Source organism: Oppia nitens, unplaced genomic scaffold, assembly GCF_028296485.1.
Source record: "Oppia nitens isolate AA-2021 unplaced genomic scaffold, nextdenovo-longstitch-racon4-pilon3 scaffold1_pilon_pilon_pilon, whole genome shotgun sequence".
NCBI classification, from domain to species: Eukaryota; Metazoa; Arthropoda; class Arachnida; order Sarcoptiformes; family Oppiidae; genus Oppia; species Oppia nitens.
The window spans coordinates 1,513,964-1,534,027 of record NW_026533199.1 but is presented as its reverse complement, the minus strand read 5'-3'; the positions used below and the strand labels follow the sequence as shown (position 1 = coordinate 1,534,027).

At 22.3% G+C, this 20,064-nt stretch overlaps 3 protein-coding genes across 3 annotated transcripts; 1 reads left to right on the top strand and 2 right to left on the bottom strand.

Annotated features, from left to right (window-relative positions):
- Window positions 1–1,652: 1,652 nt before the first annotated feature.
- Window positions 1,653–7,667, top strand: LOC128952347 (leukocyte surface antigen CD53-like). Its single transcript, XM_054297731.1, has 8 exons — window positions 1,653–1,746; window positions 5,016–5,099; window positions 5,311–5,359; window positions 5,535–5,587; window positions 6,465–6,608; window positions 6,833–6,970; window positions 7,131–7,217; window positions 7,547–7,667. Exons 1-8 carry the CDS (start codon window positions 1,687–1,689, stop codon window positions 7,646–7,648), a joined length of 717 nt encoding a protein of 238 aa, XP_054153706.1. The 5' UTR covers window positions 1,653–1,686; the 3' UTR covers window positions 7,649–7,667.
- A 3,239-nt stretch (window positions 7,668–10,906) lies between these two features.
- Window positions 10,907–12,968, bottom strand: LOC128953023 (vesicular inhibitory amino acid transporter-like). Its single transcript, XM_054298513.1, has 5 exons — window positions 12,633–12,968; window positions 12,128–12,528; window positions 11,893–11,980; window positions 11,248–11,731; window positions 10,907–11,166 (listed from the first exon to the last, which is right to left on the bottom strand). Exons 1-5 carry the CDS (start codon window positions 12,849–12,851, stop codon window positions 10,907–10,909), a joined length of 1,452 nt encoding a protein of 483 aa, XP_054154488.1. The 5' UTR covers window positions 12,852–12,968.
- A 1,879-nt stretch (window positions 12,969–14,847) lies between these two features.
- LOC128952751 (dnaJ homolog subfamily C member 17-like) lies at window positions 14,848–16,106 on the bottom strand. Its single transcript, XM_054298192.1, has 3 exons — window positions 15,896–16,106; window positions 15,655–15,783; window positions 14,848–15,579 (listed from the first exon to the last, which is right to left on the bottom strand). The coding sequence occupies exons 1-3, from the start codon at window positions 15,983–15,985 to the stop codon at window positions 14,848–14,850; spliced, it is 951 nt and encodes a 316-aa protein (XP_054154167.1). The 5' UTR covers window positions 15,986–16,106.
- Between the last annotated feature and the right edge of the window lie 3,958 nt (window positions 16,107–20,064).

Below are 20,064 nucleotides of genomic sequence, written 5' to 3'. Positions count from 1 at the left end.
ATATATATTTTTTTATTGATTAATCAATGATTAATGTTAGGTTTTTAAAAAAAATATTTTTCAAAAACTAATAATTTAAATGTTATTAATATTAATAACCAAATATACGTTAAWATACTAAAGTATATATATAATTTATATAAATATTTTTTTTAAATATTAATCTATCGCTTAACTATATTATGACAGGAAATATGTATTAATAAAAGTTAATTAACATTTTAAAAAATTAAACGGGTTTATGTCAAATTAAATGCAATGTAAATTTATCAATTATTGCTTATAKACATTTAAAATTATTATTAATTATGTTAATTTTTATAATTAATGCACACTTTAAATWAAAAAAAAATAATATAAATTTATATATATATAACGTTATATATATTAATTATATAATTTATTTAGCACTGACTTTGAGACTTATTAGACTTATAGACTAGTTTTTTATTGAACAAATCAATTAATAATATATATAAATAAATATATATATATATATATTAATTTTAAAATTAATAATTATAGCAAAAAAAGTTAATTGAAAGAAAAACACATTAATTTATGGGCGGATAATGTAAAATATTATTTAAGCAATAATGAAAACAATATACTGTATTAACTATAATATAAACAGTAATAGTTATGAAATTGYTATAATTGTTTATAAACTTAATTTWTAATTGGTTTTTTTGGAGAAAAAATAACATTGATTGACATAATCATTATAGATATTAGTTGAGAGTGAGTGAGTAAGTGAAAGAGAGAGAGAGAGAGAGAGAGAGAGAGAGAGAGAGAGAGAGAGATTTGCGTTAAAAATGACATTAAATAGTAGTTTTATAAAAGTTTTTTTACATTTAAAAAAAGTGATTTTCATAATATTATTATTGAAGGCAAGTCTTGTGTTTATTATTATTATTGGAGAGTTATATTAATACTAATATATTGAATGTATGACTGACTGACTGAGCCCTGAGCTGAGCTAATCCAGTCATGCGAAGAGCAAGTGTTTTATAATAGTTAGGAGAAAGAAAGCGGAGAAACGACTAGTAATTCAAACATACAGTCTCTCTCTCTTTCTCTCTCTCTCTCTCTCTCTCTCTCTCTCTCCTTCTTTGACTACCAGTGCGCCAATACAACTACCACAACAACAGACTGTCAGCACCGGAGAGCACAGTCAGCTTTGAGTTCAGCTACCAAACGGTCGACACTAGAATCGTCTTTCTCTTTATTTTATTGTCCCCTTAAAAAAAAGTATAACCAATACACACACACACAAGTAGTTGTTTGGTTACCCAAAACCTCCCCAACCACTGACTCAAACCACTAGTTGTTTATATTTCATATATAATATAATATTATATATGATTTGAAAAAGAGATTCTTTAGTATTAATATATATCTAAAGTTAAGAAAAATACATCAAATTAATTGGTGTTTAAATATATATATAATTCTGAATATTTGTGTGTTTGAAATATATATATAAAAATTTCAATTTAATAATAATATTATTATTCAAACATTATGTGATTAAATATATTCATTTAGTAAATTACTAATTKAACAAAAAATTGAAAAAGTGATTGCTAAAATTTCAATTTCCACTAAATATATATTTGTTARATAAATATATATTTTTTTTGAGTTTTATATCATATAAAATTGTGTTCACCAAAAAAAAATACAATGGGATGTATAGCAGGACTKGTTAAACATTTGGTATGTTTGTTGGCATTCCTCACATGGGTATGTATTTTTTTTAAATTAAACAATTACTGGTATTAATTAGTAAGTTACTCAAAATATATTTATTATAAATTGATTAGAAAAACATGTGATTTAAAAAAATTATCGATGTTTTCTCTCTCTCTCGCAAAAAAATTGCCCAAAAAAATAATAATAAAATTTTGGCGATACGTTCACCTCAAAAGTCATATATAATTAACGTTAGTTTTATGCACTAATTCCTATCATATATATGTATAATATTGTATATATATATTATGAAATACTAGCAAATAATTTACAATATATATATAATGTATTGTTATTAACAAAATGTGTGTCTCTTTTATATACMGTATATAYYGTATGCTTGGATATGACAATAGAGTATTAGTTGTTACACTAATAATGCTTATGTTTTTGTTGATTGATATTCATCTATAGTATTATAATACAAATTGTTTTAATTAATGGTTAGTTAGTGTTTAACATATTATATATTATAACTATGTGTTCAGYTTAACTGTCCTCTAATATACTGTATATGATATATGAGCTGTGAATCTCAAATGACAAAATACAAGTAAATATATTGTATAGTATATAATGTATATGAATATACAAAATAAAAACTTATTGAATAACAAATAGCATATTATATATACAGTAATACTGTATAAACTTTGCAAAAAACAGAAAACTTATTATTCAATTTAATTCAATTAGTATTTAAAAAAAATTATTAATAATAAATATTATACAAATTGAATATTTTTTTGTTTGTTTAAATGYCTATTACTTGTTAGTCAGTAGCAAAAAAATATTAAAAAAATAAAATTTCATTTTATTTCTGCAATAAAATTGTTGGAAAAATTGTTGGAATTTTTTTCAGTAATAATAATTTTATAGATAATATTTCAATTTGTTTGCTGAAAATTTAATGGTTTAGTAGAGTTGACAAAAATTTGTTTTTTATATACATTTKTWTWTATATATATATTATATACATTTTTTTGTTGAATTTTTAAATATTTAGTCAATATTTTTTTAGATTAAATACTTTTCTAAATCAATTACTGGAGAGAAATAGTTGAAAAATGTTTTATATATACTGTAATTTGAATTTTATATTTTATATAAACAAAACAACAAAAATGTTTTATACATTTCCTTTTTGAAAACTACTGTTTAAAACAAAGTTAAGGTTAACTATTTAGTACTGTATTACCGGTAATGAAAATTTTGTCTCAAATTTATAAAAATGTCATTATATATAAAAATAAAATATATATATTTAATACTGTATTTACACATTGTATTAGTATATAGTATATAATATATAAACGGTATATTAAACACTATAGTTACTAATGTATATATAAAAAATTTAATAGCAAACTAAACTATCTATATTTAGCAGCAAATTAATAACTCTAATGGTATTTAATTAATGATTTACTTATTTTTATATTTTCTAATATTAATTTATCAAATTAATCAAAATCATATTACTGATATGATATTATAGTTATCAGATATAAAATATTATTTATAAAATTAAAATTATTAATAATAAATTGATATTTATATCATAAGAAAAAGCAAATACAGACTTAAAAAAAAACATTTTTCACAAAAATAAAATCTTAAAAACTTTTATAAAGTTATTGTATTTTGATTTTTTTATTGTTTTCATTTAAATTTTTCTATTGGTATTTCAAACCAACAAACTTTTATATACAAAAACAAAACAAATGAAACAAAAGTATAGACCAAAAAAAATTTTTTTTTGCAACAATTGTTTGTTTCAAAAAACATAATAAATTGTTTGTATTATTGGTTTTTTGCGTTTCTGTGAATCAAATCTTTCACAAWATATATATTTTTTTCACTTCAAAACAATACATAACTTCCGATTTCACATAAAAATTTTCAGACATATATTGGAGAGTATAGACAGACGACTGGGTAGTTATAGACCACCACCACTACAGTACATAACCACTACTATACGACAATAACCCCCGAAAAATAAATAAATAAAATCCGACAAAAATAATAGTCATAACACACTTGTGTATAATCAATAATATATTGTAATCTATAAACTAATATATAATATATTGTATATAATTTATATATATATATATATTTACTTATTGTTCAGCATTTATTAAATTCAATGAGGAAATGGCAATGAATTGATTGCCAGTGCAGTGTTTGAAAATATACAGTTAAAATAATTTTCACTTAATAAGTATATAATTTTATCCATCAATTTATTTACTGTATTATCAATTCATATATAAAATATATGGCCATTTGGTTATTGTTAATCATTGATAATTTTTCTATCTCTCTCTCTCTCTCTCTCTCTCTCTCTCTCTCTCTCTCTCTCTCTCTCTCTTTCTAATACAGTACTATTACTAATAATATTTATTATAATTATCGATAAGATTAGATTTTTTTCTATTCATTTACTATTACTATTAATAATAATAATAATAATTTTTATTCATATAATATAATGACTTTTTACTGTAATGTATTATTAAGTGCAATAAATTTTTAACAAATTATTTTATTTCTCTCTCTCTCTCTCTCTCCAAAATAAAATACATACAAGTATTGAATTTTATTGAATTTTATTTATTTTAATTTATTATTATTTTTTTCGGAGTAAAGCACTTATAGGTTATTTAATAAAAATGTTTTTAATAATATTTTTTATATCTAAATATAGTCCACGAAAAGAGTACATCCAAATAAAAAAATATATTTAAAAAAAAGTCATGAAAATTATTATAAATGTTTAAATCATATAATGTTTATACGTGTGTGTGTGTTGGATATAAACAGTATTATATTGCTATAAAAATTATGACTGATATTTGACCCAATTATCTAATTCAGGGAACCGTTACGGTGACAAACAATTCACATTTGGTGTAAAAGAGATATACTTTATTGTTATAATAGCAATATGTGTTTGTATATAACAACCTGTATGACACATACAGGTATATTACCTAAAATATAAATATACAAACAATATATATATATATATATATATATAATATAACTCTTTATGATTATAATTTATAAACTTTTTCGTTTTTTTTGTTGTTGAAAGTTAATGATGAAACACACACACACACACACACACACACACACACACACTATACAAATGTTAACATAATTTAGTATAAAATTAATGAGATAAAAGCCTTTTTGAAAAAATTTATTTATTATTATTATTATTATTTATTTGGATATTTTTGGTTAATCAGCTCACAGGCAGTATAATAATTGCGTACACGTTGTGGGCTTTGGGCACATCATCTAACATGAAAAGGCTGTTTACCGGCACTTTAGTAAGTGTTTTATTTTATTAAATTATTAGATAATATTAAAAACATATATTACATACAAGACATACATACAAACATTTTTTTTGTTGTTGAATTGTTTAACCTATTAATTAATTATTTTTTTATTGAAAGAGGAGCTGAGATACTATAGCTCAGAGACACAAATATTTCACACAAATTAAAAAAGCCTTATCTCTCTCTCTCTTTTAAATAGCCATTGACATATGTTGGACTCGGCTTAGGGAGCTTACTGTTTATCAATGGTATTTATTATGATAATTGTTTAATATTATTTTAATTTATTTTATTTGTGATATACCGGTATCTCATTAAATACTTGTATTATTGACATTTATATTTTGATAAATATGCCAATTATTTGTGTGTGTGTGTGTGTGTGCTTAATGGTATTAACAATAATAATATCCTATTTGATAGGCCTGTTAGGGTGGATGGGCTCATACAAGCGAGGAGGATGTATGCTTAAAATGGTATTATTATTATTATAAATACAATTTTTTAATTTATGTAAATTTTTTTACTTAATAATAAATGAACTCTTTTATACATTTACTAAATACTATATATGATTATATAAGTTAATTATTATTTTCTTAAGCCATATATACAATAAAGAGATATTACTTTTACTATTTATTTTTTCGCTATCTTTCTCTAAATATAATTTAGTTTAATTTTTTTTTGTATATTTAAAACGCCTAAAACTAATTGTAATTATAATAAGTTTTATTTAAATGAAAAAAACACAAAATAAATTATTATATTAATGATTAGCATTTCTCTTTCATATTATAATGTTTTTTCTATGTTATATATATATATATATAAATATAATTTATTTTTTCATTAAAATTAAAGAAAATTTTAGCTCAATTAATATAATTAAGATGCACTGGTAAATTTTAATAAATCAATATTATTATTATTATTATAATTACACATGTAAGTTATAATACAAAAATAGGACAATTTTGTAATTACATTTGCATTGAAAGTTGTTTATATCCAGATTTTTTTCACATTATCTTCAAAATCAAAATCAAAAAATCTCAATTTTACTAAATATAACTTTTTTACATAAAAAAAAATTAACAACATTTTAGTTTATTAGTGTATTTTAAATTTAGATAATTATATAAATTATATATATTGTAAATATAGTTTATTAGCAAATCTTATCGCAAATTTATTAAACTGAAAATTTAAAAAAATTTAATTGTTTCAAACAATTTATATATATATATATAATACATATCTTGTGGTTACGAAAATAATTTAAAAAACTATATTTATCATATGTTGACATCAAAAATATATATATAAATTATTTGCATTTTTCTTCAATAGTTTCTATTTTTCTGTGTTTTGACGATTGCCGCCGAAATCGGAGGAATAATCTCTTTAAGCATTTTGAAGACCAAAGTCTCAGATATTGTTGAACAGGGTTGGGATGAAGTCAACCAACGGACCAGAAATCTAGTTCAGGAACAGGTTTAGTGAAAAACAAATTAAAAATTAAAAAAAATTACGATTTTTTTAATGATATTTATATATATATATATATATATATATATATATATTTACATTTATTTTAGTAAATATCTAAATGAAATTTTAATTAATTAAAAAAAATTAATTGATTAATAAATTTCTTTAGGGATTTGTATATAATTTTTTGTTTGTTTGTTTGGTATATCTATATATATATTTTTTAGCTACAATGTTGCGGTATCACTGGTTTGGCCGAGTTTGCCAATAATACCGATCCTATCGATGAAAGCTGTTATCACATTGAATATAAAATAAACGGTACATCAGTGGACCCGAAAATACCCGAACGGGTGCCCAATAGGGTTGGTTGACATTTGTTTTTTTATAGATGTTTAACACTATCTTTAAAAAATATCTTAACAACTATATCATGTATTAACAATAATTAATTAGTTAATTAATGATTTCTTTGTTTTTTTGTTGGTTTTTAATTTGTTTTTTTATATATATATATATATAAAGATTGGTTGTAAACCTCAATTGGTTGACTGGATATTCAAACATAAAATGTATTGGATTTCATCGTTTGCCGGTTTTCTCTTATTTCAAGTATGAGTTTTTTTATACATGACTACTACTACTACTACTACTACTACAATATAAAATTTTTACTACACTTTACTAAACACTTTTAATATACAGACAACTAGTTTGGACACACTTTTCAATTAACAAACAATTTATTTTTCTATATATCTCTCTCTAATAACTATATAACAAACATATTTAAAAAAAATCCTTGAATTATTTGAGCTAAAAAAATAGTGTTTCCTATTTTGTTTTGGTTTTATTTTTGTTATCAATATTTTTTTTTGGTCTAAATTTATATATATATACCGGTATATTGTATTTTTTTCTCTCTCTCTATATGTGTATAGGTTTTCACTGTTTTATTAACCGTTTCCGCAATTAATCACTTGAAAGTCAGAAGCTCTTCAATGGAGTCCTTGGATGAACACCAGACTATAACTTATATGTAATAATTAATAATAATAATAATAATAGTAATAATAAATAGTGAAAATATTATTGTAATTATATTAGCGAAACGCAAACAAACAAAACAAAAAAAATATGTAATAATTTTCTATTTTAAAAATTTTAAATAGTTTTTTGTTGTAAAAACAATTACACGAAATTACATTAAAAAAAATGATGATAATAATAATAATAATCAAAAAACAATAATAACCAAACAAATCAAAACTCATACTCACATTATTTTTGTGCCAATATTTTTTGTTGTTGAAAAAATATATGATATATTTTTTTTAATTATTTTTTCTTATCTGTTTTTTATCAAGTTAAATTTTGTTTTTTTTATAATTATATACCATATATAATATATATATATAAATAATTATTCTTGTATCTAAATATATCATATTTTTTCAGGAGCTTATTATGTAAGCTAAAATTTTAAAAAAAACCAATTGTTTTAAAAACTATATGTAAAATAATGGCTACAATTTGAATTATTATTGTAATTTTTTTTATATAAATATATTTATCCAATCCAATTGTATAAATGTTAGCAATTAATTTTCTACATTGTATTATATACTATTTTTACAATATATATATATATATATATATATATAACTTTATGTAGTTTAAAATGTTTACATTAAAAAATATTCAAATTTTGTATATTTTTTTATAAAAATTGTAAAAGCTATAAAAAATAGTCGATAAATAAATTGATTGGTTTTGATAAAAAATAGTCTCTTTAATATATTTGTAAAAATAAGTATTATTACTAATTTTTTTAGTTAWCATATATATATATATATGGTTAGCCCTGTAAAGGATGTGGTCCGGGATGTAGTAGTGGTAGACGATAAACATCTATGAGGTGCCGAAAAAAATTGTTAAAACATGGAAAGAATATTATTAATACAAAAAATAATAGTATATTTTTTAATACTCTAATATATTAGTTAAAAACACATTGGTAACTAATATTTATTTTTTTGGTTAACATAATATAGTTAAATAATTGTTAAACTAATTTTACTAAACAATTGGTAGATATTTACTGTATATTATATATATATATATATATATATATATATATATATATATATATATATGATTCAAATGGGATGGTTATAGTAAAGTGTCAATCAAAACAATAATAGAGACACTTTCATAACAATAAAATTACCAAAATTTTATAATAAAAAAAAGTGATAATAATTTTTACGTTATCTAAATTTCTATGCTAATTGCAAAATATCATATAAAAAATAAAGTCTCTTAATGTGTTATATTAATTATAATAATAATTAAATATTATCATATTTATTTTATTTTATTTTATAACAATTACTACAATCGACTACATTATTATTGTTTTCAATTATAATATATTCATATCATTATTCAATAATAATATGAATAAATAGAGAGAGTTATGAATACACATAAATGATTTTTTTTATCGCAAACAATACAACTTATATATATATATTCAACAATTTATTTAATTAGACAATAGATTTCTCAATTATTATGACAATATTATTATTAATTAACTTTAATTTTATATATTATTATATTATATAAATTTTTAATTGGATTATAAGGAGGTATATTGTATTGTATTGTATGTGTGATTTTATATACCATAGGTGACCGCATTTTACAAATAAAAAAATTAATAATATTATACTATAGTATATAAATTATATATTAATATATAGATAAATATTGTATGAATGTATCTATTATTATTGCAATTCAATTTAATATACGGCACATGTTTTTTTTATTATTGTATATTATTGTTTTAAATAACATTCAATATTATATATATTTGATAAATATTTTTTTTAAGACAATGTATTGGAAGACAATGTTTTTACTTATATTTTTTGTTTTTGTCAAAAGGCATTATTATATATTAATATTATTAATAATATTATATAATGTCTTTTTGATTTTTTTTAACTCAAGTTTTTTTTACTTAAAATTATAAAAAACAAGTTTTAACTTAAATAATGTTTTTTGTTTTCTATGTTTGTATATTTTTTATGTGTTTAAAAGTATTTTTATAACAAAAGAGATTATAATAATAATAATAACAATAATAATATCGTAATATATATCTTATATATATATATTTATAATCTCAATTCATTAATTAATAGCAAAATGAATAGAAAAAATATATTATAATAATAGTAATCGTAATATACTGTATATATAAAAAAACAATAATAAGTGTATGTACTGTATGTGTCAAATACCAAAAAATAAATATAATTGTTTGTTTGAATTAATAGGAAAGCAAGTAATAATAATAATGAAAAGTAAAAAAAGTTTTTGATAACATTTTTTTATAGTTTAGTTTAAGATAAAAAACAAATAATACTTTATATGGAAAACAATTGATTTTTTTTGCTTGCAAATTGTTAAACAAAAATAAACACTCATAACAATTATCTTAAACAACAAATACAGTTAATTAATGTATTTATGAAAACAAAAATAGTTTTTTTAACTAAATTTTTTGTCTTTTAAACACAATATATATATATATATACTATATATATATACCGTATTTGCACAGCAAAAGTGGTGGCATTTTTTTACTATTATTATTTTAATGGCTAGAAAATAGATTGTGATCTCTGTTTTTTTTTCTCTCTCTCTAAATATTATATAATAGTAATATAAATAATAAATTATATATAAATTAACAATAATTAATGATAGATTGCTAGTCACGCATTTGAATGTATCACATAATTGGTAACACATTCATTAGGTTAATAATAATTTTATTTATAATATTATATAATAATTTTATTGTTGATATGATTATATGAGGAGATATATATTTATATATATATGTATATATATACGTATATAATTGTATAGATTATTATTATAGATTATATGAAAGCTATTTATAATTGATAAAAATTTTTCGTTTATTTTTTGTTTTTTTTATGTAGACTTGTGTTTGTTTGTTAACGATATGTAATTTATTTAAATTTTTGTTTAAAGGAAAAACTAATGAATTTGTTATTATTTTATTTTTTGAACAATTTTCTGGAAGACTTGTTATATAATTATCGATGATTTATAAATCGCTGTTATATTTGTTTTGTTTGTTTGTATTGATTTTTTTTCTCAAAATTAATTTTTAGGAAATAATTAAATATATATAATTGAAAGACAATTAATTGTTACTCATATGTTACTGTGTTTTATATGGTTTATATATATGGTTAGCCCTGTACAGGATGTGGTCCGGGATATGGTAGCGGTAGATGATAAGCATCGATGAGTGCCGAAAAACTGGTAAATATGCCAATAATGCCGCAAAAACTGCCAAAACAAATGATAAACACTTCCCAAGTGATTGTATTGAAGTCCATTGTACTCCACTTGAGTTTCATATGGAAAAGACAGGGCCAGACAAACGATAGCATAGTACCGGTAAAATTACCCACCAGTCCCATCAATATGGCAAAGTGAGGTATAGAAACTACCGGTGCAAACAAACAAACAATATTTAGTTTGGGGTTTATATAAAATAGTTTATAGATGTTAAGTAGGGACTACTTACTGGCCATAAACATAATAAACAAGACTAACAGTACGCGCAGGGCTACGGCCCAGACGCGCAACTCGTTATCTCGTGCCCAACACGTATGAAACGGTTGGACGCCTTCGCCGTCGGGTCGCTGATCGGTTGGTTTTCCGCGAAAAAATGCCGATTCCAGTAGATTGACCGCTGCATAGTACGGTAACGGATAGGACAGTAGGGCTTTGATAACCAGCGACATATTGACCACATTTTTGAAGCCCTGCGACGGCAAGTTGTTGGTTATAACCTCTTGGGTTTCGTCGCCGAAAGTCATGAATCCTACGTAAGCGAACAGTCCTTTGAAAGCTGCTGCCGCGATATGACTCCAGTCTAACATTGGCTGAAATTTTGACGGGTCACGCATACTGCCCTCCAGTCCCGGTAAAAATATCTGGGATGTATAGCTAAAAACAACGATGCCCAACATTATGGGAAATGTTTGTACGTCCAAACGGAATGTCACCTAAAAAAATATATATATATGAATATATTTATAGTAATTAAAAATTATATATTGTGTAATAGTGTTTATATATATAAGCGATAAATAATAGATAATTGATAGACACATAGACTCAAAAAAAATATATTGGAGAGGTGTGTGTGTAGGTGGGGGTGACATACCTTAGACCATTGCCAGTTGAAAATATTGATAAAACAGTAGCCAAATATTATAACATTGATTATGATATGAGTTACGGTACACCAGAAGCTATATGTTAACCATACAACAAAAGTGTTAACCAAAAAAAATAAAATAAAATATTATTAATAGTTTTCAATTATTTTTTTGCTGAAAAAAACTAATATATATATATATATATATATATATATATAATTTATATTTGTATAGGCATACCTCAAGGTCGATACAGCACCCAGGTCGGTTAGAAAAGCACACGAAAACAATAGCATTGTACAGACCATCATCCACGATCGTTGGTCAATAGTACCGTCGGGAAAGGATCCGATCAGTAGATCGCCACATAAAACCACATACAATATACAAGTCATTAGTAGTTCAATAATCTGGGCAATGTTGACCAGTTTGCCGCCGTATTTCTGGCCCAGACATTCTTCGGCAATGGCCACATAACTGTCCCGGACACGTATTTTTTCGCCCCGTTCATTGGTTTCGTACAGACAGTCGACCAATATTTTACCGGTATAGCAGCAAACATAGGCTACAAATACTAGTGCACCGACACCCCAGTAGCCGCCGTGCAGTACCGAATAGGGCAGCGATACGATAAACATACCCTTTTATTATTGTATTAAATAAATAATTTGATTATTTAAAAAAATATTTTTTTTAAGGTTAAACCTAATAAAAAAATAGATAAATAATTAGTTAATGGGTTTACTTGTATAGCATTGGTAACATTCCAGCCGGCCTGCCATTCGGATATTTTGGCCCCCGGTTTACCGCCGCCTTCAAACTCGCCGCCACCGCCGCCGCCACCGAATCCCTGCTCATTGTTGACCATACCGTTCATCTTTCCTTCGTATTCATCCATTTCGCTATATTCTCCTTCAGCGCCCATTTGGCCGTCGGGCCGGTCGAAGCTCCTGAACGATGCCATTTCATGTTCGCCGCCGCCGCGCGCCCTGATTGATATGAACTTTTTCGTTGCCCTCCCGGCACGAGTCCGGCAAATAGCTGTAGACCTTGTCGTGGACGGTATGATAGATGTCAATGAATTGTCCGAAACGTTGAGAAAAATTTTCCATTTTTTTATAAATATTTTTTTTGTTAATTTTAAATAATATTTAGTTAATTATTATTATTAGTAGTAGTGGTGTGATTATTAGGAATGTAATAATAATTAATTAATAATTAATTTTTGCTAATTATAATAACAAGCGATAAGTAGTAATAATAATTATTTTTAGTTATAAATTCAATAGATTATTGCTTTTTTTGATTGCTATTGAGTTTATTATATATATATATATATATATATATATATATAAATTTATATTTACTTAATATTTTTTTWAATTAATTATATCACAAATCATCAATAAAATTGCTTAATGGAAGACAATATTGGTTATTGATTTTGTAGTTTTAAGTAATTATATTTTTTTTTGTTTAATTAAATTTGTTTATTGAAAGACAATTAGTAGTAGTTTTCACAAATTTATAAGATATATATATATAAATTATATTATCTTATATGGAAGACATTGGAAACAATTACAATTGTAATTCAAAAATTAATATCACATTTATAAATATAGATTTCTATATATTTAAATTTATATAATTTATATATAAATTTAATTATTTTTTCTGGAAGACTTGGTTACAGTGCCATTAAATTTTATGGCACTTTTTTGTTGTTGTTTTTTTAAATAATTATTATTGAATTCACATTAAAATTGTTTAATTATTCATTTTTTTCAAATCCAGTTTTTATTTTGCTGGAAATATTTATATATTTCTATATATATTATTCACTTTTAATAAATATAAAGTTTTTAAATATAATTTTTTTCAAGTATTTATTTTGTTTGTTTTTTTATTTATGGTTTAATAAAATGAATTAAATTTTTCAATAAAATAAATTAATTTAGATTTAATTTCGGATTGAAATTCAAGCGTTGAATAGGCGTTAACTGATTGATTGTAATTTAAATTTTTCAAATTATAATTACGTTTTGAATAATTATTAAAATTATTAATAATTAAATCCACACAACAMACACATAATTCCATGTTTTTATTTATAGACAATAATAATAATAATAAATATTAGGAATTCATTATCATATTCATTGTCATCAAATCATTTCAAAAAAACATAAAATTATATAATAAAATTATTTTTAAAAAAAATTTGGTCAAACAAATTATAGATTATAGTTAATAAAATCTATTATTTATTTATTTTTTAAAAAAAGTAATAATAATAACAATAATACTGATAATAAATTTAAACAACTGATTAAGCAAATGACCATCAAATCAATTGCTTTAAGAAAACAGTGTTATATATATRTATATATATATATAGTAAAGGGATGACATATACACTGGAATTTTCGTAGGGATCAGTCATCCGGAGCGCATGTGCTGTGGATGAGAGGACAGTGCGATGAAGTATTACAATAACGTATATATAGGGATACAGTTAAATATAATACTTACCATTTAATACAGGTGTCATATTTTACAGTATATATCAATATATATATATATTATATAACATTATTGTACAATATTTTCCAATAATGGTTACTAGAGTATTAAATTTACAGTATTGATGTAATATTATTATTATTAACTATTGATTAAAATAAAAAATTTTTGAATTTTATTTTTGTTGCATAAATCTTATAAAATGTTTGTTTTTATTTGAAACAAATCAAAAAATATTGTTAATTAATATATATAATTGAAATAAAATTTTTTAACTAAAAAGTATTTTTTATTTACAATTATTTACACAAAATTTTAAAAAAAATAATTTCATTATTAAAATTTAAAGATAATGTAAGAGATAATTATCAATATTTTTTTGATGACATTAATAATATTAATTTAAAACTAATTTTCAAAAAAAAACATTTTTGCTAACTATCGACACCATTGACCTCCTGTTCCTCCAATTGCCGGATCAATCGTTTTCGTTCTTCTGCTGCCCTCATGTTTCTCAGTACAAGACTCTCGTAATCACTGCTAAAGTCTTCAGTTATTTGTTGATCATTATTATTGGTTACAAAACTAGCATTAAATACAGGCATTTGTGGTCGACTCGGAGGAACGGTATGTGAKTGATCATCAGTAGTTRGTTGCTGTCTATCGCCAATCCATTCAATAGTAAACAAGTGTTCAAATCGGAAGCGATTGTCAAACACTTTGACAGTCTGTTCGTAATCATTGAACTCAATCAGTGCTTTCTTCTGGTTTTTAGTCAAAACAAATGCATTAATTTCACCGAATTCTTGCAAACAACTCCTTAGACTGTCTTCTCTGAAGTCAAATGTCTTCGATTTTCGGCTAACCTTTAATTTTGGTAAACATTTACTTTTGGTTAACTCCAGTTCTAGTCTTTGTTTCATCTCTTCTTCGATCTGTTGTCTTAACAATTCGTTTTCAGTTTCCAATTGTTTKGATCCATCTTTTCTGAGTCTTTCGATCTCCCGTTGCAGCCGTTCCTCAGCTTCTTCTTCGCTGTACTTGTATTCTTGTGCAGCCTTTTCTCGTTCCTCGAGTTTATCCTTCATTTTTTGCCGCTTTTCGTCCAATCGTTTGTTTCGCAATACATTAGCTTTGCGTGACTTCAGTAGTCTGTCGTACGCCGACTGCAAACAAAAGAAAATCATTGGTGTTTAGGACGTGTCTGAAGATTAAATGTGTCCGTAAATATCGGTACAAACCTTTGCCGTCTCGTCGGTCAGTATTTCTAACGCTTTGGATAACCGATGGAAGCGCTCGACAGCCGCCGGATTGTCGGGATTTTTATCGGGATGACAGCTAAGAGCCAGTCGTCGATAGGCACTCTTGATCTATGGTTATAAACAAATGATTGATTACAATTAGATCCCCAATAAAAACATCTTTGAAAAGTGTGGATCAACTTTCAAATTATAATTTGAAAAGTGATGGACAAAAACAAACCTCTTGTGCGGTCGCGTCCACCGAAATGGCAAACAATTCATACAAATCAAGTTTCATGATATCGTCGTTCTTTGTCTTTTTTGTGGACATTTTTTTTGGTGGTAATAGTCTTCTTCTTCTTATTCTTCTTCAGCGATAATTTAAACTATTGATGAATAATATAATGAAAAACAAGTGAAACAAACAAAACGTTTTCGTAATAAATGTTTTTATAAATATTTAGTTTTGTTTACACTGTTTGGACAATAGATAGCGATATAGTGACTGTAGTARTARTAGTAGTGTTGGCAACGCTAGCCATTCGATACATACAATACTATCGGCAATTAGTGGACACCGAAGTTGCCGTCAATAGGATTGCCAAATGTTCAAAAGTTTTATACCAGTCAATTSAATTCAATTTATTTTATGTAAAATATAGTATAATTTTTTTTATTAAAAATAAATTTTCTATTATTTAGTCATTTTTAATTTAATWTTTGTCTTTATTTTATATTAATAATAATTTTCTTATATAATATAATTTTGTTTTYTCACTAATTTATTGTCGTTATACTACTACTACTACTACTACTACTAATTTAATAATTAATAAAAAAACTATGAAATAATTAATTTTCGATTATTTTTTTAGTTAAAATTATCAATAAATTAATGATCTTTTGAATAATTGGTGATATTTTTTATAGTGAATATATATATATATTCTCTCTCTCTCTCTCTCTCTCTCTATACTATATATATATATATATATATATATATATAGTAATTATAGCTTAGATATAAATATAGTTGTTTTTTCTGACTAATGAATTATATAAAAAAWTCATTCATTCATTGAATTATAAATTGTGAAATATTTTTATGCAAATTATTTTACATTTAGTTTTATTTTGTTGTATATATATATTATATTTCCTTCAATGGATTGCAAAATCCAAACCAAGAAAAAAATAATGTGTTTTTCAATTAAAATTGTCATTTAATTTCAAGCAGAGATTAAAATTTATAATAAAAAAAACAATTTTTGATTAATTGAAAATTATATACTCATATGATTGCATTTTCTCTATATGAACAACAATAATAAATAAAAAATATATATAATATAAAAAAAGTCCAATTGATATATAATTATTTATTTCTCCGAAAATTTTTTTTTAGTGTATTTTATTTATATTTAAATGATGCAAAAATCTTAAGTCAATTAAATGTATTTATTATTATTTTTTTTTGTTTATTTCCTAACTGTTATATAATATTAATAATGATTGTGACCTATTTTTGATAATATAATTTTCTGAGAAATTTAAATATAATTTTTTTTTAGTTTATTTATTTATTTTAATTTTCTCACAAATCGATATCACTGTTTAGCAACAACAACAAAAAATAACTTTTTATTATCATATTATTATTATTATTGTAATTTTTCTAAACGCTTTTCAATGATTATACATTTAATAATAATTTGGAAAAAAATCTAAATAAGTAAATAAATTAGGAAATGAAAAGACAATTACAACTATTTATTGAATTGATTAATATTTTATTGATTTTGAAACAAATATACGGTATATATATATATATATAAATTTATATAATTTTTCCTAAAGGGTTCACACAAAACAAATTACAGAAACAAAAAAAAATAATATTTAATAATAATATGTTATTTAATAATAATTATCATCTGTTTTGTTATAAATTTATTTGTTTTTTTCAAATATGATATAAGATATCAATTAATTTCAATCAAAGTTGTTTTCAATATAAAAAAAACTATTTTTGAATTATTATTATTGTTGTTGTAGTTGTTGTGTATCATTGCTTTTGTTTGATTATATTATATTAATATTGTATATATAATTTAAAAACTTATTTATCATTCAAAAAAAATTGTTTTCTCAAATTATAATCTAATTTAATTTTTAAAAATCTTTTAATAATATCTAGATTTTTTGTTTTTTATGATAGTTTTGTTTTGTGCCCACAATTTGATCAACTGATTAAAACAATCAGAAAATAATTTATAGATTCAGTTTAAAATTATTTTTTTTATTTTATTTTATTTTTCAAAAAAAAACATCAAAAAACATTCACAAATATTGCCATTTGTTTGTTTGTCTCAGAGAAATACATATCATTTTTATTAAATACAAAAATGATTTTTTTATTAATAGTTTGTTTTTGTTTTAAAACTAATTTATATCAATGAGTTGTGTTTATGTGTTATATATATATATATATATATATATATTTAATTTATATATAATGTCTAATGATTTGATGATTTATTTGCTATTATTATTATTAATTATTATTATGTAGTAATAATAATAATAATATTTGGGTAGTATTTTTTTATGCACAAAATTTATTTGTGTTTTATTTATAATACAATTTATTTTTTGAACACTGAATTTTTTTTAAATATATTTTCTATTTATTTTAATACAATTATAATTTATTCATAATAATAATAATAATAATTAAATTAAACTGAGCGCTCCTTTTTTAATTAATAATATAAATTTTTTTCTTATAATAATTATTATAATTAATTAATTTAAAAAAAATATTTGCATTCAATGTGTTCGCATATAATCTCTTGGATATCAGTCCTTTCACTACAATTAAAAAATTAAAAGTAGATTTTTTTCATATAAAAAAAGACTAAAAATAACAAAACAAAAAAAATCTTAATAAATATTAAGCTATCAGCAAAAAAAAATAATCTCAAATAATATATAAATAATAATCAAACAATAACATTTCATTACATATTCAATTGATAATATTTAACCAAAAAAAAATAATTATTAAAAAATAAAATTAAAAAAAAATCTCAATAAATTCCAAAAAGCACCGCGATTATATTAATAAAAAGTTATAATAATAATTAACAATAATAATAATGATAATAGTTAGTGATTATTATTATTTAACCAAAATCATCATCATCATCATCATTACAATTATCTGTACATTAAAATGCTTGATTTGTTTTATGTTTTGTTTTGTTTTAAAAGTTATCAAATAATAGGGGGGAGGAGGGGAAAACAAAATTAAGGAGCAATACAATTATACAATATATATTATATATAAGCGAAACACAACAACATATACAGGGTATGTATGTATGTAATAATCAATTGCATTTATAATTGAAATTTTTCAAACTAAAAAAATCATCAATAATAATAATCATTATAATTATAATAAAAAAAAATAATATTAATAATAATTGCTAATATTTTTTGTTTCAATCAAAATGCATGTCGTATTTTGTATATCAGATTGTAGATAACAAACAAACAAATAATTATTTTTTATATTTATATATATATAAAGGAAAAAAACTTTAAAAATTATAAATACAACAAAATTAAAATTATATTTAGCGAACATATATTTGGAGATATATTTATTTGGCCACAAAGGGAACGGCAGCTTATTTTTGTTTTGTTTTTATGTCAAACATTATTATTATCATATCATATAATTTTTGTTTGTTATGTATAATGTTTGTGTGTGTGTGTGTGTGTATGTGTGTTATGTATTGATTTATTTATACAATTATCTCATAATTATTATATTTTTTATACAATAAAAATTTTGTTTCGAAATATGTGATATTATTTTATTTAATTTTTGTTTTTAAATATATGCAAAAAAGCTTTGGTTTTGTTTTATTTTATAATGTTAACAATATATTTATGCTATAATAATAATAATTCAATTAATAATATGTTAAGGGGTTTTGGCCAACAAAAAAAGAGTGTATTTATAATATAATAATAATATATTTATTTATATAATATTTTGACAAAAGTGTTGACTTAATAATATTTAAATCAAACACATGTCGTCAACAATTATTATAATAATGTAAATAATAATTATAATAATAATAAACATAAAATTTATTTAATAATTATATTTATAATATTTATAATAATAATATAATAATATTTATATGGTGTATGTGTAGTATTGCCTAAAAATTATCAATAATAATAATAATATTATTATTATTATCAATTATAATAATAAATGTATGGATGTGATGTATTTTGGTGGCACAGGTATGTCAAAAAAAAAAGAAATACAGTTAATAATAATTGTTCAAATTTGTTGATGCGATTTTGATGTGATGAGAGTTTAGA